At 44.4% G+C, this 22,719-nt stretch overlaps 4 protein-coding genes across 4 annotated transcripts; 3 read left to right on the forward strand and 1 right to left on the reverse strand.

Annotated features, from left to right (window-relative positions):
* Positions 1 to 1,442: 1,442 nt before the first annotated feature.
* LOC6614066 (glutaredoxin domain-containing cysteine-rich protein CG31559) lies at positions 1,443 to 8,757 on the reverse strand. Its single transcript, XM_002038484.2, has 2 exons — positions 7,710 to 8,757; positions 1,443 to 2,424 (listed from the first exon to the last, which is right to left on the reverse strand). The coding sequence occupies exons 1-2, from the start codon at positions 8,589 to 8,591 to the stop codon at positions 1,951 to 1,953; spliced, it is 1,356 nt and encodes a 451-aa protein (XP_002038520.1). The 5' UTR covers positions 8,592 to 8,757; the 3' UTR covers positions 1,443 to 1,950.
* A 1,736-nt stretch (positions 8,758 to 10,493) lies between these two features.
* LOC6614068 (location of vulva defective 1) lies at positions 10,494 to 13,396 on the forward strand. The gene is made up of 5 exons (XM_002038486.2): positions 10,494 to 10,716; positions 10,884 to 11,216; positions 11,369 to 11,785; positions 12,033 to 12,185; positions 12,250 to 13,396. Exons 1-5 carry the CDS (start codon positions 10,506 to 10,508, stop codon positions 13,335 to 13,337), a joined length of 2,202 nt encoding a protein of 733 aa, XP_002038522.1. The 5' UTR covers positions 10,494 to 10,505; the 3' UTR covers positions 13,338 to 13,396.
* Positions 13,397 to 16,614: 3,218 nt separating this feature from the next.
* LOC6614069 lies at positions 16,615 to 18,007 on the forward strand. The gene is made up of 3 exons (XM_002038487.2): positions 16,615 to 17,108; positions 17,341 to 17,463; positions 17,525 to 18,007. The coding sequence occupies exons 1-3, from the start codon at positions 16,721 to 16,723 to the stop codon at positions 17,932 to 17,934; spliced, it is 921 nt and encodes a 306-aa protein (XP_002038523.1). The 5' UTR covers positions 16,615 to 16,720; the 3' UTR covers positions 17,935 to 18,007.
* An 812-nt stretch (positions 18,008 to 18,819) lies between these two features.
* Positions 18,820 to 21,058, forward strand: LOC6614070. Its single transcript, XM_002038488.1, has 2 exons — positions 18,820 to 18,858; positions 20,471 to 21,058. The coding sequence occupies exons 1-2, from the start codon at positions 18,820 to 18,822 to the stop codon at positions 21,056 to 21,058; spliced, it is 627 nt and encodes a 208-aa protein (XP_002038524.1).
* Positions 21,059 to 22,719: the final 1,661 nt, after the last annotated feature.

The following is a 22,719-nucleotide window of genomic DNA, read 5'->3' on the forward strand; positions in this document are numbered from 1 at the left end:
AAATCAAGCCGCCTTGGCCGAGGATTTGGGCCAGCAGCTCGACGGTGGCTCCGCTCGGTAATTACAATGTAGCCGCCTGTGAATTTAACGATCTGGGGGACTTCGGGAGGCGGAAGCCCAACAATTCCACCCACTTCCGTCCGGAGTCCCATTCCCATCAGAAAAGAAAGGGTTCTCCGTCGGTCAGTTCGGTTGGTCAGTGGGTTGCCGGTTGGGCATTCGGGGCGGCATGTTAACAAAAGTGTGAGCCAAGTGGAAAATAACATTAAAAGGGCCATAACAATAACTAACAAAGACACCAAAAGCAAATGGCAATGCCGAATGGCTGGCTAACTGGCAAAGGGGCCAGGACGCTTTCCACCAGCTTTTCCACTTTTCCCGCTTTCGCAGCTCGACCAGGAGCAGGCCGACAAAAATTAAATGGCGCGAGAAAATTGCATGGTCGGTGTGGTGCAAAAAGAGAAAAGCCGGTTTACATAATTGCCCGGAGCCAGAAGACGCACTTGGATAAAAAATCGGCACTTAAAGGCCAGCATGTACAACGGAAGTACGTATGTACCGAAAGTTTTGTTCATAAAATCCATTTTCAAATAAAATCAAATCACAATATTGGATCGCTTTTATCTGGCATATAATAAAATCTGGACATTAGGAACTAAAAACGAATATTACTATTATGAAATAAATTAAAGGTTCTTTTCAAGCATTTTTCTCAGTGCATACTCGGCAGACTTGATGCATAAGCCACTGGCTGAGGTCCGGACTGAAAAGCAATCGTTGCTACAGCGCTCGTGTGCATACATACATCGTACATGGGGCCTACAGAGAGCCAGAGCCTCTATAATATTTAACTATTTCCTGAAATATACACTCTTTGTCTTGGCCAGCTCTGCGGTGGCATAGTTTTGGCTGCTCCTTGGCTTTAGTTGGGCAGTAAGTTACTTTCCCAGAAGGCTGCAGAGCAATGGTCCGGCTGATGTGGTAATAAAAGACATTTTGGGCCGGCGATCCAAACAGGAACAATCATCTGGGTTGGGCTTAGCCTAGCACCTAACTACTCCTCCATGTGGGCTGGCAGCCCTGGAGAAAGTCCGCCAAAAAGTATGCAACGCAATCAGCGAATTTCCAAATTAATTTTAAGCGCCGCCAAACATTCAAGAGGCTGCAGCATTTAACCGAGCGCAAAGTAGGTATTAGGCTTTGCATACTTTGCGGTTCAATTGAATTAATGAAACATTAAAGCGCTAAACTGGTTTAATTGCATCTGAAATATATGCTCTGCACTTCAGGCAAACAATTTATTTGTCGGCAAATATTGGTTTGCTCTTGGTGAAATATTTCATCGGTCCGACCAACATTCTAGCCACCCAGAATATGTATTATCCTCCTTTATATCGAACACATACATTATACATGAGATTAGACGAAAACATAGTGGCTCCTTGGTTGACTTTATATTTATTGCTGAATTCTTGTTGGTTTTTATTGTTGTACTAGCTTAAAATTGACGAACTTATACATAATTATTCAAAATCTTAAATGTTCTCATTGGGATTCACCGATTAAACAAACATTTATTGACCTAAAAACTACCTAGTATATAACTTACCTCTTTATAAAAATGGTTATTTGACACATTATCAGGCGTTGAAAGAAAAATAAATGCGTCTAAGCAAATTAATTAGAGCTTACAATTCTTAGCAAAGTATTTAGCCCAAATTTTCCCATTCCGCATATGATAGTCGGTGCCCCTTTGTGTAGAAAACTTAAGTACGGAAAAATGTTAAGTGATTGCTACTATTTCCTCCCCCACTATTTCCTCGCAAATGAAAACACAGAGCCCTGGTACGGATTAGCTATTTACTACTTAGACCTAGCATATTCCGAGAGTATTGGATTTTGGTGGCTTAGACTAACTGGGCTTACGACTACTAGAACTGGGACTCGGACTCAGCAGTTGTGGCACTTGACCAGGCCCACCTCGTCGCAGTTCATGCACTTGAGGGCCACGAACTCGGCAGTGAAGTGGTTGCGGTGCACGGACTTCTTGGACCCGTTGCAGGAGGGGCAGGGCAGCAGGCGGTAGCCGCCGCAGGTCTGGCAGGTGTAGGTGCTGGCCATGGACTTGTACGGCTTGAGCAGCTGCCTCAGCTCGCCGGACTCGTTCAGCCGCTCCACGGTCTCGGCGTCCCCGATGTACTGGCCCTCGACGTACAGTTGTGGCACTCGCACCTGACCGCTCTGCATCCGCTGGCGCATCTCCGCCTGGTACTCCACGCTCATGAAGACGTCCCGCTCCTCGAATTTGACCAGCAGGGTGCGCAGGATCTGCTTGACGTTGGCACACTTCGTGTAGGTTTCCCGGATGATGCCCATGCTGGTGGTGTACAGCACCACCTTGCCCAGGTCTTTCTCCTTGAAGTTCTGCGGGGCGAGAGGAATGGAAGTGAAAAAGCAGATCACAGATTAGTTCGAGTTCTGGTTTGGCGTTCAGCGCGGACCGAGATGATGAAAAGCAGGCCACCGAAAACTGGAAACTGGCCCGCCATTCGCCACAGAGTGCGGATTTCGAAGTCTGCCATGGCCAGGCAAGAATGGCAATGCCAAATTGGGTCTCTACCGGCTGAGGATGAAGGCCAACCGCAGACAAAGGCGATGCGGAAGCCGCTGTGCAGGCATGGCATAGAGGTTTTAGCATTCCAAACACGATATTCTACGGTTGACTGTTCCTTATGTTCGGGTAACCAATGCACTTAAATTCTATGTTTAACATAACAGAGTGTTTCAATTGATTTTAAAGTGTGTGCTCCGAAAACGAGTCATTCAGATGATTACATAGAATGGTATTGTGTGATGAGTAATATTTTTGTATAAGTTGTTACAACATTTTTGAACATTTAGACCGCGTAATGACCAAACATTTTATATTATTATAGTATTTGCTAAATATACAACAAAAATTATTGCTTTTTGTTACCTATCATTGACAAAAGCATCCCAACCAATTTCGAATGCAATTGCTCCTGACATGAAAAAATAAGATTTCCTGTCTGGCTGACTTTAATTTCCGACATTATAGGATCAGCTAACATTAGAGAGTTTTATCGAATTAATAATATAGTATTTTGTATTTTAAAGACAGCTGTGGAATATTTGCGTCTTTCGTGCCAATTAAGAATTAACAGTGCTTTATTTTCATTTCGAGTGTTCCCAAAACTGAATAGCCAGCACTTGCGGCTAGAATCAGGTCTTGGCCATAAACCGACAAGGCAGCATGGAATTCGGGGGCTGAAAACTGGTTGGAAATTGCATTTCGAACCGAGTCTGGTGGAAAACTCGGCTCTCTCTGCCAGGCTTTGGGTTCATTAGCTCGGGGCTTGGACTCACGTAACCCAACTCCGCAGCTCCGCAACTCTGCATGTCACTCAAAATCCTATTAATCAATACAATTAAGCAATAATAGGAAAACTGCTAGGCAATCGACGTCGCCAGCCAGCAGAGTCACAATGGAAACCTGGAATGTTTTCCCGACAATTTATGATGTCTTATTTTGTAAGCGAAACCGGTTCGCAGCTGGGTTCGCTCATTTCATTTGACAATTAACATTTCCGTTAGTTGGCCAACTTTGGTGGCGTCTGCTTTGGCTAATGAACCAAGTCGGTCCGAACCGAACCGAACCAATCCGATCTGATCCCGGTTCCCCCACCTGCACTACTGCTGTGGTATCAATGAACCGTGCAGATGCGTTTTGTACACATAAATAAAAGGTTGAGAAATCTCGAATGACGTTTTCAATAGGTGTTGATTTAAAAGAAAAAGAATGCATTTTTGACAATGGAGTTATGAAGACCATTAATGAAGACTAGTGGTTTAAATAGCAACCTGCTCAAAATATATTTAAATTTGTATTCATTATAATATAAACAGTACAAGACAACCATTTTATTGGTGCAACTGATCGCGGTATTGTTTTTTGTTCATTCCCAAATGAAGTTCCCAAAGAATCTATTCATTGCTTGTATTGACTCGAAGGAACATCTCGTAGGTTAATAACAATTTGATAATTGAAATTAGCGAATAATACTTATTCTCCCTGTATGTGCTCTCGAAACCGGTGAGACGAGAATTTGCATACCAAGAAGAATGAAAAGACTGGAGAATTAATGAGCTGGTGGAGGCAGGGAAATGGAAAATGCACACATACACACAGCCAGAGTCGGAGTCGAAGTCGGAGCCAAAAACACAGCATTCCAAGAGAGATGCAGCTGCAAGTGCCGTTGTCAACGATAAACGACAAAAGCGAGAAAAATATTTCACGACAAAACTGAGGAAAAGTTCAAAGCCACGCAGCACGAACCGAATCGACAATAAACAACTGGCTGGCTGACAAACAAACAACTAGCTGCGGTCAAATGGAAAGTCAACTCCAGCCAGCTCCAAGTGAACGTTGCCGAGCTGTTTTTCCAATTCAATTCCACCGATTGTCTTCTGGCGAAAAGAAAAGCCCCCAAGCTAATAAGCCACCAAGTGGTGATGATGGTGGTAGTGGTAACCCCCCTCCGTCAGTGGTTCAATGTCAGCTCGAGCTGATGATTTGCATTGCCAAAAACATAAACACGGTGGCAATTAACAATTACCACACGTGATTTGCACGGTTGACCTCAGCGGCGTCGCGACTTTTGTCACATCAACGCGAGCAACAGCAGCAGCATCAGCAGCAGTCGCAGCAGCAGCAGCAACATCTACCGCAGCAGCAGCAACTGCTACATATAAGTGGACAAAAGAGAAAGCAGGTCACTTGTATGGCCAAGAGCCAGCGCTGGAGTGATTGGCAATCGAAGAGTTGGGCAACAGCCACATCGAGATGGAGGCTAATGCCGAGCCAGCAGATACTGCTGATGCTTCTCGAAGGTGACAAAGTGAGTTGTGTGTTTTCCGAGCTGAGCACCCAGCTCCAGCAACACCAATTTGTGGCCAATCGGCCATCGAAAATTCGGTGAGCGCTCTAATTATGGCTTGCAGCAATGCGCTGAAAAGGTTTGGAAGGGGGTTAGATAAAATAGAAAAAGGGTGGAAGAAAAGGCCAAGACAACGCTGGCCCAGCTTTTCACTTTCGATTTTACTGCTCTGCATACCGACTACATTGTAATTAGCAGCATCTCACATTCCTCATTGTGGCATTCGAATGCTTCCTCCTGCCCGAATCATTTGCTCATTTGCATGCGAGCCGCTATAAGTCCATAAAACATTTCTATTCAGTTAGCATCCAATCCACCTAAGTTATGCCGATCCGCCGTTGTTTCTAGTCCGCCGAGCAGACCAGCTATCATTCCATCAATTCATCAGGTTCAGAAAGTGAAAAGCCACGGAGTCGCAGGCCGAAACGCGAAGCAAAACAATTAATGTGATCTAAAATCTGCTCATTAAATTGGATAAAGGGAAATCTCGGAGCGGGCAACTAATAAAAGCTAAAAACCATAAAAACAACATCGTGCCCAAGCAGAAGTGTGTATTTGGACTAGAAGAGATTTCTACTCCCGTCACGGTTGATAAAGGCAAAACGGGAGGAAAGCGCTCGGAAAGCCGGAAAAACGATTGAGCGATACGAGTAATCCGTCAAACGGGGACAGGTTTCCGATCCTAAATGGCGTTTGGTGTGGAAAGACTCGAAATCAATGACAACTATTTCGAAACCCTAGTGCGAGCCGCGATTTGGGAAGGGGAATTCCTAATGCCGGCAATTCAGTTAATTTGAGACATTAAACTCAAAATTTGTTTGATTTCTGATAATGACTCTGAAGACGCAATCGAAATACTAGAAAGCTATGTGGGCAATTATATAGTAAGTCGCATTCAATCATGATGTTGATACATAAGAGTTAATACCTAGCATGTAGAGGAATGCTTCGGTATTAGTTTACTAGAGACTAGAAAGCTTTTTAGCCAAAATGGTAAATAATAATAAATTTAAAAATTTATTTATGGTGGTATATTTTCATCAGAAGGCTGAATATTCAATTAATTTATTAAGAGATTTCGATAGTGCTAATAAATTCCACAGGCTTTGACGATCTTCAATCAAAATGCTAGAAAGCTAGAAACACACTCACACCAACAACCATAAATCAGCGCAGAGATATTTATTTATCAAGTGAATAAATTAAGATCGTTCATGCAAATCTAGTTCCGAGAACACGCCTCGGCTCGGAATAGAAACTATCACTAATCCCGCTTTTGCGATGACAACTCCACTTAGCTCCATTGTCTCCGCGGAATTAGCTGTTTCTTTTTATTTGTTTTCCAGCCCCAACTCCCAACTGCCCGACATTAACTGCGATTAGTCGTGTCAATCCCGCTCCCAAACTACATGTCGCTGGGAACGAGGGGCTAAAACAAACGCGACTTGGCCAAGACGATTTCTGGCCAACTGACTATCTGGGCAAGTTGTAAACGCGCGCTAAGCGCATACAAAACGACATCGGCGGAGACAAAATAAGCCACTTAACGGTTTCCATTATAATTGAAGAAGAAACCGGCGAAGACGCTGAAAGCGCAGTTGGTTTCCCAGATCTCGGGGCTTCCGAGGGGCGATGGGGAACCACGAGCTGTTCATTAGATTACGGGCAAATACGAAACACGAAATACGAAATGTGAAAGATACTCGTATATTGAAAAGCCACAGCCACACATCGGCCGCCGCAATTGTTGGCCAGCACTTTCTCCATTTCAGCCAACTGAAATGCCGAAATGCTGAGATGCAGACAATTGGCAAGATGCTCGCAGCAAGCCAATTGCATAATTTGGGCGAGCAGGTGACTCAACGCCACTGGAGGCCTGTGCCGACGCCCATCAGCGTGGGAACCGAATAACCATCGATATCTGAATATTCATATCGGTACTCATAACCACAGCGGAGGTCAATATTTTAGTAAAGTCTACTGATATCGTTGCATCAAGTTGTTAGATCCGAAGATCAAATACATTTTTTTTTAATAAAGTTTAGCTCAAGAAGCTCCCTAAAAAAGTTATATAACTAATATAATTATACGGTCTCTTAGTTTATGATTCAGTATGTGCTAAAATGTTGAATCAAGTATTATTAATTAATTAATTAGTTAAACGTACATGAACATAACAGAACATAAAAATGTAAAAAACTAATTAAAACAAGACAGAACGTTAAAATCGACTTCCTCGACTATAAGATACCCCTTAGTCAGCTAGTGGGAGTGCTGGTGGGCGTAAATTACCGATATTTCGACATTATAATGGTAAACAGATGGTCGACATGGCTTTTGTTCCTGATCTACTCTTGTTCACCTGTTAAATACTTTTAAACGAATTTAGTATAACTTTTCCTCAAGGGTTATTCGAATTAAATTTATATCACCCCTCAAATAACCTGGAAAGAGATCTTTCAGTTGTTATGACGTTAACGACTTCTTTTTACTTGCATTTTTTATTGCAAAGAAAATTTTATTAATCCGATATGAGATTTCTGTGTAGCAACTAGATGCAAATAGTTACCATTTCTTGAATGTAAGTTTAAGACTGTGATGAGTAAACCGGTATTTAGGGGTATGCATCTGATAGGCAATCAGTCGACTGTGACCTGAGCAGTATTTCAATGTTGTACGCATCCCATCCCGTTATCCAATCATACATCCCCATACCATCCCATCCCATCCCAACATGATCCCGGAACTCACCTTGGCATTGGGCTGCTGCTGGAGCTGCAAGAACGTGGCTATTCCATTGCGCACACGGTTCTTGACGCCCCGCACCGTTCCCTTGGCCGATCGGATGGTGGACTGGGTGGAACTGGTCCCACATCGCACGTCCCGATAGCCGGCGAAGAGGTCTTGCTGTTCCGTTAGGATCCCGCTCTCGGATCCCGCCTCCGATCCCGCTCCCGTGGAGTGATCCGCCTCGTCGCCACTTCTCGCGCCGAAGTTCTCGTGCTCGTTGATGTGAAAGCTGTAGTATTGGTCGTCAGCATACTTGTAATTGATATTGCCGCGGTGTCCGCCGATGTTGCTGCTGGCTGGCAGAGACTGCGAGGTGGCATCGATGCTGTCCAGCGTCTCCTCACCGGTTTGCACGAAGTTGGCCCGCTCCACGGCGGCCCGCAGCTCCTCGATTTTGTCCTCGCTCAGCGACTCGCGGGCCAGTCGAAACGGACTGGGTTTCTCCGGAATCTTGTCGGGCACCTGGATCTTCTCCTCGTTCTCTGGCTGCGAGAACTGCACTACATACTCGGTGCTCCTCCGGTCCCGTATATCGCGGAGCAGGCTGTCGGGGAGCAGGGCACCCAGGACCCGCAAGGATTTCTGTCGCTGCCGCTGGCCACTGGGCTGGGAGGCGGACTGTCGCACGTACTCCGTGCTGCTGCCGTGCATGGAGTCGCTGCCCAGCGAGGAGGGGCCACTCTCCTCGCTGTCATCCGGTTTGGTGGGCAATCCAGTACTCTCCAGGTCACTGCCATTGCCACTGTCCGCGGTCTCACAGTGGGCCGCGTACTGCTGATACTGGTCCATGAAGAGGCCGCCCGCGTTACCGCCCTTGCTCACAGGGGGCGTGGCCAGCACCATATCGATGATCACTTATCTGGCTATCTAGAATCTGCGGAATAAGCCGACTTTCGGCTGGCACTGTACTGTATTGGCTTTTATCGGCTTGGCCCAGGAAAATGCAAGCGTTCAATGACTCTGACGGCCGTTGCACCCGAGACGTCGCATGTCTTTATGCTTCAGATATCGTCGTTAGACTGGCCCGACTTTTTCTGGCCAAGATGGCAAGCCAGAGCTGCGATCGCTCCACTCCACTCAGCTCTCTCTCTCTCTATCTTATTCGCTCTTCGGGCCACTTTATTCAGCTCTCAGCTGGAGATTCAGCAACTCCGCGGTGGCTTTTTTACGGCCAGATTGCACCTCCGCCGCGCGTTATTAGATTTGGTAATTTAGAGCCCGTTGCCGGGCTCAAATTGTTTGTCATTAGCCGGGGAAGAAGTTTCTGGCCGCCTCGCGAATTAGCAATTGGCCTACAGAGCCGGGAGCAGCAGCTGCCAAAGTTGGCATGACGCCTGCGCGTGACTGTGACGCGATCCAATCCAACTGGGAAATGTAGTAAGCCCGATCGCTTGGCCAGATTGGAGTTCCCAGATCGCAGAACCGTAAGAACGCGAGTTAGCAGAGACTCCAGCAGCGCCTATTAAATAATATTTCAATTAGGGGTCCCATCATCGCTGGAACTTGACCTTGTTGACCCACTTTTTCGGGTAGCGGTTGGTCGCTAATTGATTTGGCAGCAGTAGTCGAGAGCCTATAAATAACAAAATGTTTTCTCTTGTAAAATTAGTATTAACTGGACTCCTTGGAAACTTCAAGCATTAAAAGTATAAATAAGTTAGCTTAAGAATGTTTAGGTGAGCACAGATTTTGTGGAGCTGTTAAGATTTATGTTAAACTAACAAAATAAAACTTGTTAACCATATAATGATATTAATTAATTTAACAGCATGTGCCAAGCATTGAAACCAAATTCATGCACGTATTAGAGAGTTGAATTGATTTTTCGTTGTTTGTTCTTCGCTTGGTTTTTATAGCTATTTTATACATTTTAATTTAAAATCTGCAAATTGGTAAGAATTTAAATCTTGACCTTACCAAATACCTTGTAAGCGCCTCTACTAATCTCTAGAATGTCCAATTAACACCTTAAGTGAGCGAGAAGTGCATTAAAAAGCATGTTGCCACGATTATAGACACCTAAATCAGTATATAGCGATTATTCAACCAAATAGCAGTCCATGGTATTTCGGACTATCTCAACACACTGTGCGTGACAATTTTCCGAATTTTTTATTGAATGAGTCGCCGTCATCGACGCAGCTTATCCACCGCATCTCGGACAACTTCCTGTCCCGATAGCAAAGGTTACAGTAACTCATTCAGTCGTCAGTGAAAATGTGCGGCCAGCATGAGTTGGCCAATAAAGAATGTCTGATGTGCATTTTCCCCAAACTCCCTCCCTCACTCACTCACTTATTTTTATTTATGCCACAATTCTGGCTGAGGATGAGCGCGTTATCGGCTTAGAGAAACGAGCGGAAAAGATACTAACTATAAAGCTGTCGCCGCGCAATCTATGCAAATGGCAACTGGGGCTTATCTCGCGGCTCCGAAATCGGCCGAATATCACGTAGCCGCAGAGTCTGCACTCCGCACTTTGTGAGCATCTAATTGAGGCGTCGGGCGGCGCTATCAATAGAGCGAATCCGGGCAATCGAAGCATCTACATCTATCGACTGTGACAAATTTTGCAGAATGCCGATGCCAAGCGTGTTTATCGCGTAATGTGATGTCTGCAGAATTTCGGGTCCGATAATACCATCAATCCGAGCTACTGTGCATCAACTTTGGACGCGTGACTCCGGTGGCATATAAAAGGCCCGGACGCATCTTGATTGGCATTGAGTTTCGAAACTGACTCAGAACAGCAAGAACATGGCCGGGAGAAGGGTGATTGGTCTCTGTTTTGGAATACTCTTACAAGTGATGCTGGCGACCGCTGGCCAGGATCGGATGAGCATGCTCTGTTCCGACGACGACACACCAGCCTGTGCCCAGAGCCGCGAAAATGGAATGTACTTTTTGTTCGCCAACGAGTGTGACCTTCGGAAGGCCCAGCGGGGCAACCTCATGAATGGCCCTCTATGTGAGTACTACTACCGGTAACAAAATAACGAAAGAAATATTTTGAAATTTTGTCAACTTACGAGGAAAATGAAGAGCTAATATTTATTTTTATTTGATATATCGGTACTCGAACATGTCGAAAAATAGCCATCTAATTTCTGACCTTTTATTCTATGTTCTGCTCAGATGACGTTACCCTCCGCTTCTGCTTTCCCAGCTGCGAATTTGAGTGCAGCTCAAGGTATCAGCCAGTTTGTGGGATCAGCTCGAAGTCGGGGGAACGAAAGACCTTCAGGAGTCGCTGCGAAATGCTGCGAACCGCTTGCATCTCCCGGTCGGACTGGATGGTCCATCAATGGGGAGTGTGCCCAAAAGCCAACGCGGTGCCCCAGAGCAGCGAAAAGCCGCCCGTGCCCTGCACCAGGATTTATCGACCTGTATGCGCCATGTACGCGGGTGTCAAGTCAACCTTCTCCAACGAGTGTTTGGTGAACGCGGAAAACATCAAGACCCAAAGAAGTGAGTTATATTAAAGCCTGAACTAATCTACTACAAATACGAAGTCGCATGAAGTACGAATATGCAAAATGTACCTCGTATCTCCTTATACGAGAACTGTAACAAAATTCGATAAGATAAACAATAATTTAACATGATTTTCTCCTGCCCAGACTGGCGCATCGTTTCCGAGGGTCTTTGTGGCGAGGACAGCACCAAGATGAAGCACAGTCGCAAGCAGAAGCCGAAGGCCAAGCCCAAGTCGGATGCGGAGCGCACCAAGCGGAGCCACAGAGGCACGAGGCTGTCCACTCAGGCGGAAGACTTCCAGATACCGGAGGACGCCGTGGAGATCTACGCTCCCTCGACCTTTCACACGCAGTTCATCAGCCAGTCTGGCGCCATGGAGAAGAGCTACTCGCTACCCGCCAGGAAGCCCTATGTCGTGCTCCCCCCCAAAACGAAGCGGCGAATCACCACAAAGTCTTGTGTATTCGGCAATCAGCCCGTTTGCGGGAACTTAAGAGGCCAGAGTCGCACCTTTTCCAGCGTGTGTGAACTCATGGAGTTTAGCCAAAAAGTCGGAAATGGTAAGTGTTTAATGGGTATTACATATATGCTGGAAATATTACAACCTCACACCTACATTTCGTTAAAGTCGCATTCTTAATATGGGTAAATCCTTCAATTTTGAACTTAATTAGGCTTTAAATCGATGACTATAATGATTCTATTATTTCTAAAATTTATATGGGCTATAAATCATAAGTCATAATTCTTACTTCTGCCTTAATCATTCTTTAACATACCATATTCAAATCGTTGGATTCTCCACAGCATGGACCATTGCCCACGATGGAGCCTGTCGCCGCTGCGATAAGACGTGCCCTACGGTGTATCAACCTATTTGTGCCACCAGAAACGGCATCAATCACACAATCGTCAACGAGTGCTATTTGGAGCGAGTGCGCTGCAAGGATCCAAAAAGCAGTAAGTTTGATCGGAGTATTTCTAAACCATTTTTAGATAATCTTGCAATGTAAATTTCTTCCAGTATGGAAGCTATCCCACAGAGGTGAGTGCGCCAAACCAGTGAGCAACCCACGGCACATTTACTCCACTGGTAAAAGTTGCCCAACGTCGTTGGTGCCAAGTGTTTTATACGGAAAGAGCACCACCACACCACGAAGCCGCTTCAGGAAACCAGTACGTAGGTTCACAACCACAAGGACTCCAACCACACCACACAAGACACGTCAGCTGGCGATGACAAATTTCACAGCCACTTCGCCTTCCCTGGAAGCGAATAATCGCAAAATACGCAAAATTGAGCTAGCCGCTGCGGGATTTGCGGGCTTGGGTGCGTCAAGCGGGTCAAATTACCTGAGCTCTGAGGAAGATGCTTTCTGGTCCTCTGATGACAGTTGGCTGGTGCAGAAAACTCTCGATAATGTCAAGGGCTTACTTGGCAATAAGCCTACTTCCTTTAAGAAGGCGCACGGTGGGAAGTACCCACTGTCCCATTGGATTGTCCCACCAAGGCAAACAAGTACTACCAGCACCACCACAGCTGCACCACCAGCTAAACTACCAGCTGTTCTCAGCATGTCATCCACGGAGCTATTGAATTTAGATTTTGGAAACCTTGCCGGCGCTTACGAAGAAGCTGATCACGAATCGATGCTCATGCCGACCACTAAAGAGGACACCACCTCAACCTCAACCACGCCTGTGCCCAGCACCACTACTCCGCCCAACATCACCGAACCTTCAACCACTGAATTGCCCACCAGCGTTGACGTTGCCTCTGACTCGGCGGAAACGGTCAGTGAAGACTCCACCACTGATTTTGGAGAAACGACTGATCCAACGGGCTCAACGACCAGCAACGATTCCAGCACCTCAGATGCACCACAACCTTCGACCACAGAGGCGGAGGAGTTGAACAGCCAAACCACGGGGAGCGAGTCCACAACCACCGTGGCCTCCGACGAGCTGTCCACGACCACCTTGAATGCGGACTACGCGGCGGATGAGTCATTTACCGAGTCCAGTGGTCAGACCTCCATCTATGGGCTCGACAAGAACTCCTTGATCATGAGGTTGCTACGTGCCAGAAGTAACCAAAACGTGCTCATCTAGTTTAAGTTGTTGATTGCTTACGTTTCCAATAAATACAAGACTTAAATATACATACGTTCTATCTTTGCACATGGATAATACTTAGAAAAAACAAAAATATTCATTATTAATAGTAAAAGTATTAAGAGTAACTATTCATTTATTTATAACTACCAAAACATCAATACAGGCGGATGGGAAGTGTTCCTCTTGCATGATATGTATATACAAACATATAATCAGGAAATCAAATTTCTGCAAGATAAAGTTCATATAAGCGTTTTATCTCGATTTATTTATTTTAAACAAATTAAGTTGAAAGGTTTGAAGAACAATTTTCGAAAGTTCTATTTAGTTATAACAAACAGCCTATAGGCAGGCAGAGACAAAGATGGACTGGTCGGCATAAATCGAATCGGATGTTAATGCCGAATATCTATTATTTCGGTGAACTGGCTTTTTAAAATAAATTTGCTTAAATTTATTTAACGATCGTTAGTTTTTACATTCTGTTTCAGAGTTCGACTTTAAGCCTGCCGTTTCAGTTGAAGTTTCAGAGCTTATCCCGTTTATCCGAGACTTGCACCTTACATACCTTAAGGTATGATTATTACATTCTACATTTTTGCCTGCTGCCATCTCGCGGAAGCGAGGAGAAGAACTTGTCCAGTGGCACCTCTAGTATTTATGTGACTTTTCATCTAGATGGCGGTATTTGAGCAAGCACACATGCGAGTAAAACTACATGCGATGATGTAAACTCAAACCATTCGAATTCGCTTCACATACAGGCAAATTCTGTTTAATTTTACCAATCGAACTCGCTTCACATATAGTCGATTCGGTTTGATTTTACATTATTACACGAGTTAAATTACGTGCGTACTTATATCCTTTGACTATTTATAAATAAAGTAGATACCATCTGCGACATAAAGAACACTATTGTGCGCTCTTCTATATGTACATATATATACGTTTAAAGCCTTCTTCAAGTTTTTATTTAATAACATTAAATATTTCTACACTTCACTCGCCGGTAAATTGTTTCCAAAATTTTTTATGTCGCAGTTATAAATAAGACTTTCGGGAACGGACTAGTTTCCGTAGAAACGGACATGACAATATCAACTGGACTACCGATCAGGAATATATATACATATTTTTTTATATGGTTGCAAATGTCTCCCTCAATGCGTTGCATACTTTGGACTGGAAATAATACAACCTCTGAAATGGTATAAAATTGTAGAAATATTAAGAGATCACTTTGAAAAACTTATAGCTCCAGTTGCTTATATGGTGAATTTTTCAAATCGAAACAAATAATATTTGCTGACATTAGGATTCGGAGAAAAAACAATAATTATTACATATATTTCTATAATAATTTAAAATATATCTTACATAATCTATTAGAATAATAGGATTAATATTAAAATGTTCTATAACGATTTCTATACCTTCTTACCGCAAAATAATTTATAAAGGAAATATATCGGATTCTTGCCTTCTAAACACTGCTTTGCAAAAAAACTTATTAATTTAATTTTCTCTTCTTGCAAAAGGCTTAAAAATAACTGGTTACTTCTTAGATTTCACACCAGGTCACAGTCAATTTAATATGTTTGTCGAGTTGACCCACACTACACACATGTGTTGCGTTCTTTACTTAACATTTTTTATTCCGTAAAATAATAAACTTTCATTTCGCGCACGATTTAATTACCCTCATTTTATCCTATGGAGCTCTACATTTAATAGCGCCTCTAATATCGACTTGCCAAGTTTTACCATAAGTCTCGTTATTTTTTATCTTCATATTTTTGTATCCCAATAAAGGTCAATTAGGCGTGGTAATGGAATTCGCATTTGGTTTGGAGACATGCACTAAATCGGCATAGCACCAAGTCAATCGGGCAGGGGCATCTAATCGGAAATTTCACTATCAAACTGGTCAAGGCCATAACCACGTTTTTACGACCCAGGACTGTCTGGTGGCCAACTTAGCATGGCCAGTGGCACCTTGACAATTATCAGCCCATCCGGCCACCTCTTCGGGCAGGCAAATGGTCCAAAAATCTTGGCACATCGGATTTGCTTAATTGCCTGGGCAATTTGGTCTCGGTTTCGGCCTCTCACCGCCTTTGTTAATTTCTCGTAAAAGTCGTTTCGAGCCGTGGATTGTGGTGCAAATCCGAAATCCTCGGAATACCCGCACGTTTGCGTGCTCCTCGTGATTTAATATGTAGGCATCAAATGGGGCAGGCAGTGGGGTGGGCTTTTGGTAATTGTTGTTAGCCGCTTGCCGGCCAAATATTTTCGATCCTGGCTCAAAGACGATGTTTACAATAAATTGGCGTTCGACTGAAACTGAAAACTTTCTTCGCAGCTGTGTGGGCCGATGAATTCTAGCCGATTGATTCCAGCCGGGGGCCACTCATACGATTACCTCATTCTCATTAAATGCAACCCCAGACGATGGCCACCGAGCAGCATGTAGCCATCATCCAATCAATCTCACTGCGAGTGGTGTCAGTCAGCGCTGCTCGAGAATTCGACGCAAAAAGAGTCGGCAAGCTGCGCCAATTGTTACTTTCACTAGTCCATAATGCAATAGGGGCAATGCATCTCCATCTCCGACAACAATAACTTTCGCATCCCGTGTCTGCGGCTTGGTAATTAAGACGGTCACAGCTCCATCCCCATCTCCAGCTCGAAATAGTCATTTATTCCCAGGCAGCATGCACTGGAGTAAAGTGAAGTATGCAAATTGCACGATGCAATAGCCACCCGGTGCATGGTTAGCTTAAACCCGCATAAATGCACATTTGCACTTATTCTGATTGGCATCGTTGGCTCGAACGGCAACTGCAACTGCCACTGGCAGTGGCGCCAGGCCATCGTAATTGTATCGGGGCACGGATCGCGATTCACTTTCGATGGCCGGCTTTCATTGGGACGCACACTCACACGCAGCGGGAAGGCGGTCAATTGGCGGTTGCCTGGCTTCATAATCCCGCGACAATGCGATTCAATTTGTTGTCGATCGAACACTGATCACCGATCGCAGATCGCAGCTAGCAGCTAGCAGATCGCAGATCGCTGACCCAGAAACTTTCAGTGGTAGTGGCATTGGCATTGGCGGCAGGAATTGCGATTCCGGTGCATGCCCCAAGCTCATACTCCATGTTCCATGCTCCATGCTCCATCTACATGAGCACTAGCTGCGAAAACCAGTAGAGTTGGCTAGAGGTTGCGGCTGCGCGATAAAAGGAGCAGCAAGCACCTCTCGGTTGCCATTTGCGAGTCGTCCATTCAGCCGTGCGGTGGTGTCCCAGTGATCTTGCAGTCATCCCGCGTTACATCGAGTCCGAATCCGAATCCAAGTTCCGACCACGAACATGCTGCTGTGTCGCGTTGTGCTGGCACTGCTGCTGCTGGTGCTACTACACTACTGCCAGGCGGAGGATGAAGGCGAAACCACCCAGAATGGAGCAGTGCTGGTCTCCCTGGCTGAGACCATGGCCAGAGCGGCAGGATCGCAGCTCGTCCAAGATCCCTTCATCTCGCGCAACCAGAAGCAGTGCTTTGAGACCCGCAGTCTGGTGTCCTGCATCAAGTACAAGGCCAGCAAATTGATCTGGAAACTGGCCACCAACAGCATGGGCTTCTTCCCCAGCGAGTACGGGCGAGATCTGGCCGGGGACAGAGGCCGCTGGCTGAGATTAGTCCAGTTGGGCGAGCCCGCCGACGAGGTGGTCGTGTTCAACGACGCCAAGAGTTTGGAAGGTGGGTCCGCGCAATCGAAAGTTGTTTTCGCGCAAATCTCCAGCTCGAATCTTCAAGCTTGGGGAGCGGGGACGGGGACTTTAATTGATCACCTGCGCCTGGTCAGTATCCACAGCAAATGGATGACCCGCTGCGGATGTTTACGATCCATCCGGTTGTAAATTAATTTGAAGAATTATAGCCTCTGGTATTGTTTTTCTCGTGGCTCTAATTGACTTTGTTTGTTTTGCAGGTGACAGCGAACTGACGATGATTCGCAAGTTCCTGAAGAGGGCAGTGGAGACCTTTGGGCGAAACCATGGACTCCAACTGAGGCTGAACAGCGAGGGTGGAGCGAGAGTGATGGAGGAATCGGGTGGGTGTGGAAAAAAGCTACCATTATGAACTGAAATATAATGCACATACACTCCCCTTAGAAGCCCGATTGAAGCGCAAGAAGAAGAAGTGGCTCATCATCCTGCCCCTCGTCATCCTGATGAAGATCACTCTCCTGAAGATGATGGTGAGCATGCTGATGGGCGTGCTGGGCATGAACGTGCTGCTGGTCGGCGGCGTGGGCTGGCTGATCCACTACCTTAAGTACAAGACCATGTGCAAGATCCACCCGCACCTGGTGCAGACGCACTCGCACGTCTACGAGTCAGATCCCTCGGACTACTCCCAGTTCGTGGGCAGCGGCAGCTACTCCAACTCGTACTCCCCGTACAGCTCCGGATCGGGAGCTCCTCACGAGTTGGGCGGCAATAGCTACAGCAAGGACTGGGCCACTAGTAAGGCCTACAACGCGCACAACTATCTGGACACGATAAGCAAGCGGATACAGTAGGGGATCCGAGGAACCAAACGGACTTGTGCCAACTATACCGAAACCTAGTAAATTGTTACTCGTCGCCGTCATCGCGCCATTAGCTTAAGTAATTTATTTGTATCCTAATAAAGGTATTTATTTTTTTTTAATGTGCAAACCCACACTATGAAGTTTTAATAAAAGGATGGCTCAAAACAATATTAACAGAGGTTCTGACTAGAGAGACCGGAAACGGATTACACATTAAATAATATTTATTCTGTTCACATTTTCATTTTCATTAAATTTCGATTTCATTCATACAGTCGGGCGATTTACAAAAAAAATATTAGTGCAACGGCAGAAAAGCGCGCAGTCAGAATGAAAATATTTCTCTAGGCAAATTGTACATGTACAAATACTATTTTCAAATAGATTTTCAACATTTATTGGCGGACACCAATTGAAAATCTTTCCTGAGATGATTTTCCCGCTGGCACCGCGGATTTACCAGCGCAAACAATTCTCGTACAGGCATAGAGCAATTTGTTTATGACGAAAGCAAACAAGCACTTCCCCACAGACACCACTGGCCCAAAAACCAAAAAAACCAAATAAAAATGAAAACAAAAGCGTGTGGGTGGCGATGGGCTCTAGTGTTTACCCAGTTCTTATCAGTGGCATTGCCTTTGTTTACCAAACAATGGGGATTTGCCTTCCGAGAAGCCATTTCAATTTGGTCGAATCAATACGCCTACCAACTCCGAATTCTCTGACCGAAATCGGAAAATTAAATTTTGCCTAGTAGTGAGTTTTCAAGGAAATTTAACGGAAATGTGAAAATGCTTGCTTTGCGATTTAACGGCCGACACATTTAATATTTTTTTTTTAAATTTCTTAATTGCCACTGTCATCGCGTTCATCATGCCGAAAGTAAAGTATAGTGACTCTTGCTTGCAGCTGGTATGTTTAAATGGGTTTAAGATTCCGTTTGCGACTCCACACTTATAAGCCAATTTACCAAATGCGGCCTGTGTGATTTAGATAAATTCATTTCACAACGAATTATGGCCGAAAGTCCAGCAAACTTCTGTGGCAGACACGTGGGGTTTTTCTTATCAGCGAAAAACGAGCCATACGTTGTTGGAAATCGTGGGGAAAGTTTCTTGGCATAGGCTCCTAATCTATATCCACACTATTTTATTCACTTAACTTTTTGCCATTGGATAAAATTAAATTGAGAGTTTAAGAAACACACTTTTTCTTACTAGGCTGATTGCTACTAAAGTGTATTTTCAGAGAGAACACACCTCCATTACCCTGATAGATATTTTCTTAAATTTTATGCATATTGCTTCATTGAAATATACGCACTACTAACGCAGTTTATGTCACACAACCAAAAATTAATGTCATCCTCGTTTTCAGCGATATCGATTCAAATGCTAAAAAGATTTCCACGAATAACTTTGTCTGTTTGCTGCTGGCACAATGAAATATGTGTTGGCTTCCCATATAGATTTATTTGTTATTTTTGCATTTTGTTTATGCCGCAGGCGATTTTTCTTCTTCTTCTAGGCCCCAGCCGGGCCAATATAGAAATGCTATGTTCGGCGTCCTTTATGTTCCGATGTTTACCAGCTTCTTATCAGGCCTGCCTTTGTTTGCCGTAAAATTTGCTGCGGACTCCCAAGAAGCCATGCCACGAATTGTTTGGCCAGCCAACTACGCACGCCCCGTAATCAATTGGTTTAATGCCAGTTAAGTCCCCATCGGGCCAACTGCCCGATATCTGCCGCAACACATGTAAATGGTTTAGCCGTGCAAATATCAGTGCGCACATTCATCTGTTTGCTCTCATATATGGCCCGATGGCATGATGCAAAGCCAACAAAAGGCTGAATTTTAGTGTTGCTCCAGCAACTGTCAGATATGTGGAGAAAAACAACACGAATGGAAAGTGGTGTCAGCGAATGAATTTATGGGCTTTAATGTTAGCTGAACGTCGGGCGAGGGGAATCAATAACTTAATGCAACTGTTACGTACACAGAAAGTTTTAAAGCAGTAGCCCATATCTCTTTATGCTGGAAATTTAGCACAGTTTTGGGTTATTCCTTTCAAAACTTTGCCGCTTTGTACCGAAATTTCGAGAAAGATTCCTTATCAATTACCGTTGCAAATCGCAATTTTATGCTGAACAATATGTACTATGTTTTATCATCACAAACTTCTGACCTAAGATATGATTGATGATGCAAAAATTAACTATATTTAAAGTAATTGACCACTTTATTAATATTTTGTGAGTTATACCAACTGCATAGTCTTCAGTTCTTATATCACAATTTAAAAATGATAATTTAGTTAAAGAGTTATACTATATTAAAGAGTTATATACTAAGAGAGATGACAGAATCACTTTAAGCAGTTCGAAGAGTGACGTGGCTTCTGCGGATTTGGTCACCTCTATCTACGTAATAACTCAGGAATATTCATGCGTGGCAGCCCAGCCACGATAAAAACTGCACTCAGATTTAAGGTATACAATCTAATAATTATACTTCGGCCCTTCAGGAGTTCCACAAGGACGATCAGCTACGTGTCCAGAAGATGTGCGCCAAGCCAGCTACAGGGAAAGGAGAGAACTTCGTGGGTGTGATGACTCGTATCTATGTGGACTTTCAGCATGGAGATGGAACCAAGCAAAAGCAGTCCTACATCCTAAAGCAGGCAGTTTCTTCAGATGCTCCACAGGCGAAAATATTCGCTGAGTACGATGTATACAACAGGGAACTGGATATGTACGACATTGTGCTGCCCAAAATGACCAAGATTCTCCAAGAGGCTGCTTTCAACGATAAGCTGATGGCGGAAGCTATAGTCGTTGATCGGGAACGCACCGTCATGATCCTCGAGGATCTGGCTCCTCTGCGCTACACGAATGCAGACAGGGTGAAGCAACTGGACATGGCACATACTAAGCTCGTCCTGGATATGATGGCAAAATTTCACGCTGCAGCCATTATCCTGAATCAACGGGAGCCGGATCTCCTCAGCCGGAACTACTCATCGCACTTCTTCTCAAGGGGCAAAAAAGGTTACGGGCAGGTGTTTGTTGGCCTGTTCAAGGCCATCGTTACGTTAAGACCAAGCCGAATCTAAAGAATCGCTATGCGAACAAGTTGGACAATATTGTCACCAATTTAATGGAATACGCCGCCAAATCTGTCGATGTGGGAGAAAAGGACCTGCAGACTCTGGTTCACGGCGATTGCTGGACTACCAACGTTATGTACCTGTACGATGATGAGGGAAATCCGACCACAGTACTCCCTATAGACTTCCAGTTCAGTACTTGTACATCTCCGGCTGTGGATTTGCATTACTTCTTCAGCACTTCGCTAAAAATCCGACGTGAAGGCGGAGGAATTGGAGCTTGTGCAGTACCATTATTATGCCTTGAAAAGCACCTTGGAGGCACTTTCCTATAGGGGATCCTTCCCCAGCCTGGTTTCCTGCCTGCAGTTCGAGAAACGTAGATTTTTGAGTAAGTTCAGAATAAAGGAACCCTTAGATTACATTTTACTAACGGCAATATTTTCTTATAAAGGCTTAATTATTGCTAACGTTTTTCAACCCATAATGGTATACCAAGGCAACGAGGACTGCGACTTCATAAATTTCTATCGGGAAACCGCAGAAGCCATCAAGTTTCAGGACTCGATGTACGAAAACGAGGAAATTCAGAGAAGAATTGACACAATACTACCAATTCTTGATGCCAAGGTATTTTTTGAGGCCCATTGAAATAACATATTTTAAATAATCTGTTTATCAGCTATGAATAATAATAATTTTGAGCTTTAACCAAAAATGACAAAACTTTTTCAGAGGACAAAATGCTAAATTCAGATTTGATTTAAGCACGGACATATACAATCAAGGCTGAGGATTGTGTATTTGCAAAACATTAAAATGTTAGAAACAATAATGACTAGACAGATCTCAAGCAGTTCCCTGGGGGAATGACTTGACATTGTAGAATGTGCCATTTCACGATGACATCGTATTATAGTGGAATCACTCGAGATCTGAGATAACACAATAAAAGCTATTACAACTCTTATCGCATTTGCACCATAATAATATTATTTATGGTCTCCGATAAGGCTCTAATTCGTCAAAATATAAACGTGAGCAACCGAGCTAAGTCGTCAAAAGATTGAGGAATCGCACCACGTCAGGAATGCTTCTCACCTGGACAGGACTTATTAGTTATTCAAAAAAGCCCTGCTGTAGATTCCCATCGATCGGGAAAACTATAACTGGGCGGAAAGCAAACTGGATATTCCATGGCCGAAGACCGGTGTACAGCTCCAAAAATCCGCGTATGTACATTGTGCCGTATAAGTTCATCAATGCAGTGCAGTAGTTGGACTTGGTTTACACCAAGCTGACTCCGGAAATGTTAGCAAAGTTCCATGCTGCCTTCATAATCCTGTGAGGCGGATATATGAGGTTCATTGATGGACAACCGAATATAAAAAAGTAATGACAATAAGTTGGAGAAGTTGCGTACCCATATAGTATTGTGTGGAGTGAGGGTAATCAGTTATGGCCATTTTCAGATCAGCACCTTCGCCTTCGCCCACCGTTGATTAGCCCCACTGTTTGCAGTCTTAGGGACAGGAGCTCTGAGTTTGTTGAGCATAATTTTAGAGTCCTAAAAGCGATCATTGACTAGTTACAATGGATCTAAAGAGACCTCAGACCTCTCTAGTGTAAAAAGACACCTGTTTGATGCAGAGCAAAGATAAGCTATC

This window comes from Drosophila sechellia, chromosome 3R (assembly GCF_004382195.2).
Source record: "Drosophila sechellia strain sech25 chromosome 3R, ASM438219v1, whole genome shotgun sequence".
NCBI lineage: Eukaryota > Metazoa > Arthropoda > Insecta > Diptera > Drosophilidae > Drosophila > Drosophila sechellia.

What these genes read in the sequence shown, in the direction of transcription:
- LOC6614070 (XM_002038488.1), top strand. Translation starts at nt 18,820, where the DNA reads ATGCCGAAAGTAAAGTATAGTGACTCTTGCTTGCAGCTG. An exon ending in GTGACTCTTGCTTGCAGCTG is followed by an intron (nt 18,859 to 20,470) that starts GTATGTTTAAAT and finishes TCGGCCCTTCAG; the next exon opens with GAGTTCCACAAGGACGATCA.
- LOC6614068 (XM_002038486.2), top strand. Translation starts at nt 10,506, where the DNA reads ATGGCCGGGAGAAGGGTGATTGGTCTCTGTTTTGGAATACTCTTACAA. An exon ending in CCTCATGAATGGCCCTCTAT is followed by an intron (nt 10,717 to 10,883) that starts GTGAGTACTACT and finishes TGTTCTGCTCAG; the next exon opens with ATGACGTTACCCTCCGCTTC. An exon ending in TAGCCAAAAAGTCGGAAATG is followed by an intron (nt 11,786 to 12,032) that starts GTAAGTGTTTAA and finishes GATTCTCCACAG; the next exon opens with CATGGACCATTGCCCACGAT.
- LOC6614066 (XM_002038484.2), bottom strand. Translation starts at nt 8,591, where the DNA reads ATGGTGCTGGCCACGCCCCCTGTGAGCAAGGGCGGTAACGCGGGCGGC. An exon ending in AGCAGCAGCCCAATGCCAAG is followed by an intron (nt 2,425 to 7,709) that starts GTGAGTTCCGGG and finishes CTCGCCCCGCAG; the next exon opens with AACTTCAAGGAGAAAGACCT.
- LOC6614069 (XM_002038487.2), top strand. Translation starts at nt 16,721, where the DNA reads ATGCTGCTGTGTCGCGTTGTGCTGGCACTGCTGCTGCTGGTGCTACTA. An exon ending in CGACGCCAAGAGTTTGGAAG is followed by an intron (nt 17,109 to 17,340) that starts GTGGGTCCGCGC and finishes TTTGTTTTGCAG; the next exon opens with GTGACAGCGAACTGACGATG. An exon ending in GAGAGTGATGGAGGAATCGG is followed by an intron (nt 17,464 to 17,524) that starts GTGGGTGTGGAA and finishes CACTCCCCTTAG; the next exon opens with AAGCCCGATTGAAGCGCAAG.